This window comes from Dendroctonus ponderosae, unplaced genomic scaffold (assembly GCF_020466585.1).
Source record: "Dendroctonus ponderosae isolate FM_Combo_2020 unplaced genomic scaffold, Dpon_F_20191213v2 Dpon_F_20191213_6, whole genome shotgun sequence".
Classification (NCBI taxonomy): Eukaryota; Metazoa; Arthropoda; class Insecta; order Coleoptera; family Curculionidae; genus Dendroctonus; species Dendroctonus ponderosae.
In genome coordinates, this window is record NW_026018814.1 from 5,342,488 (window position 1) to 5,343,743 (window position 1,256).

At 34.8% G+C, this 1,256-nt stretch overlaps 1 protein-coding gene across 1 annotated transcript in view; it reads right to left on the reverse strand.

Moving 5' to 3' along the window:
- Nucleotides 1–181: 181 nt before the first annotated feature.
- Nucleotides 182–1,256, reverse strand: part of LOC125504789 (oxysterol-binding protein-related protein 9-like) — an 8,329-nt gene continuing 7,254 nt past the window's right edge. The window contains exon 8 of the mRNA XM_048667262.1: nt 182–294. Within this exon, the coding sequence (XP_048523219.1) occupies nt 182–294 (113 nt within the window). The remainder of the gene's footprint in view (nt 295–1,256) is intronic.

A 1,256-nucleotide genomic window follows, 5' to 3' on the forward strand; every position in this document is an offset into this window, starting at 1 on the left:
TGAAATTAACAAAATAGATATAAACAACCCTAAAAGCGAAACTGAAAGACTTTAGTTCATCGTGGTTTCTTTGCCGCGCGCGGGACGTATGACAAACCCGTGCCACCGCCACACACGAAGCCGAATGGGCACAACGAAGACCACCCGTGAGAGGCGGCCCTGATGGGGGGCCGAAGGACGCTCAGGGCGACCACGCCGTCAATGGGTCGCCCCCAAGGTCGATCAGCTGATTGCTGTATCGCGGAAGAGAAAAATAGCCGAATTGCCCCAACATGTACCAGTATTGCACATTATCTAAGCGAAGGTGGACTCAAATTTCATTTAAATTGAAAAATGTACGCAATTCACTCAATCGAAATTCAAACTAAATAATAAAACACAACTCTTGTTCATCTTGCTCAGTTCATTGAGAAGAAATAATCATTTTTCTCGTGCATGTATCAGCATGAATTCTCTAATTTGCCATAGTATTACTCATATATTATATACCCCGGTCGAGAAGTGAGCTATTATATACCGAGCACTTGTAATGTGCGAGTTTGATATATGGATAACTTATTTGGAAACGCTATGTACAGGGTTATTCACGCTATACGGCACGGACGTTTGCGGCTAGCCCGTTTGGGTTTTGCAAAGTACTATTTGATGAATCCAGAGAAGTCTATCGGGTGCACATTTTAAAAATATTTTTGTAATATACAGATTATCCCAAAAGCCCTAAAAGTATCAAAGTTGTGAATTTTAAAATGAAATACCCTATATATTATTGCATTTTCGGATTCTCTGATCAAAATACGTGTTTGTTTTAATAAGATTTATAATGTCTAAATCTACAGGTTTTTTAAATCATTCGAATTTTATCAAAATCTAATATTATTTTCATGTGTCAAATACTTTAGAATTATTTAAGTTATGTAAATGTAATTCGTAGTTTGGTGTAACAAGAAATCATATTTTATATCCCAATGATAATAAACTTACCATTTTATACAGGGTGTCCACAAATTTAAACTAATCAAATAAGAACTTTAAGTGGCTATAACTTGATTAATTTAAATACAACCCCATATTTTTTAGCTAACCAGGAAATGCAATTTTTAATTACCTATCGAATGGTATTAGGATGTTGATAACTAAGTTTTTGCCCTTTTACAAAATACACCAAATAATGGTTCTGTGCACCATTTGGTGTTTTTTTTAAATTAAAAGGTTAAATAACATATCAACAATAACATAAAACAAAGGCAAATTATTTA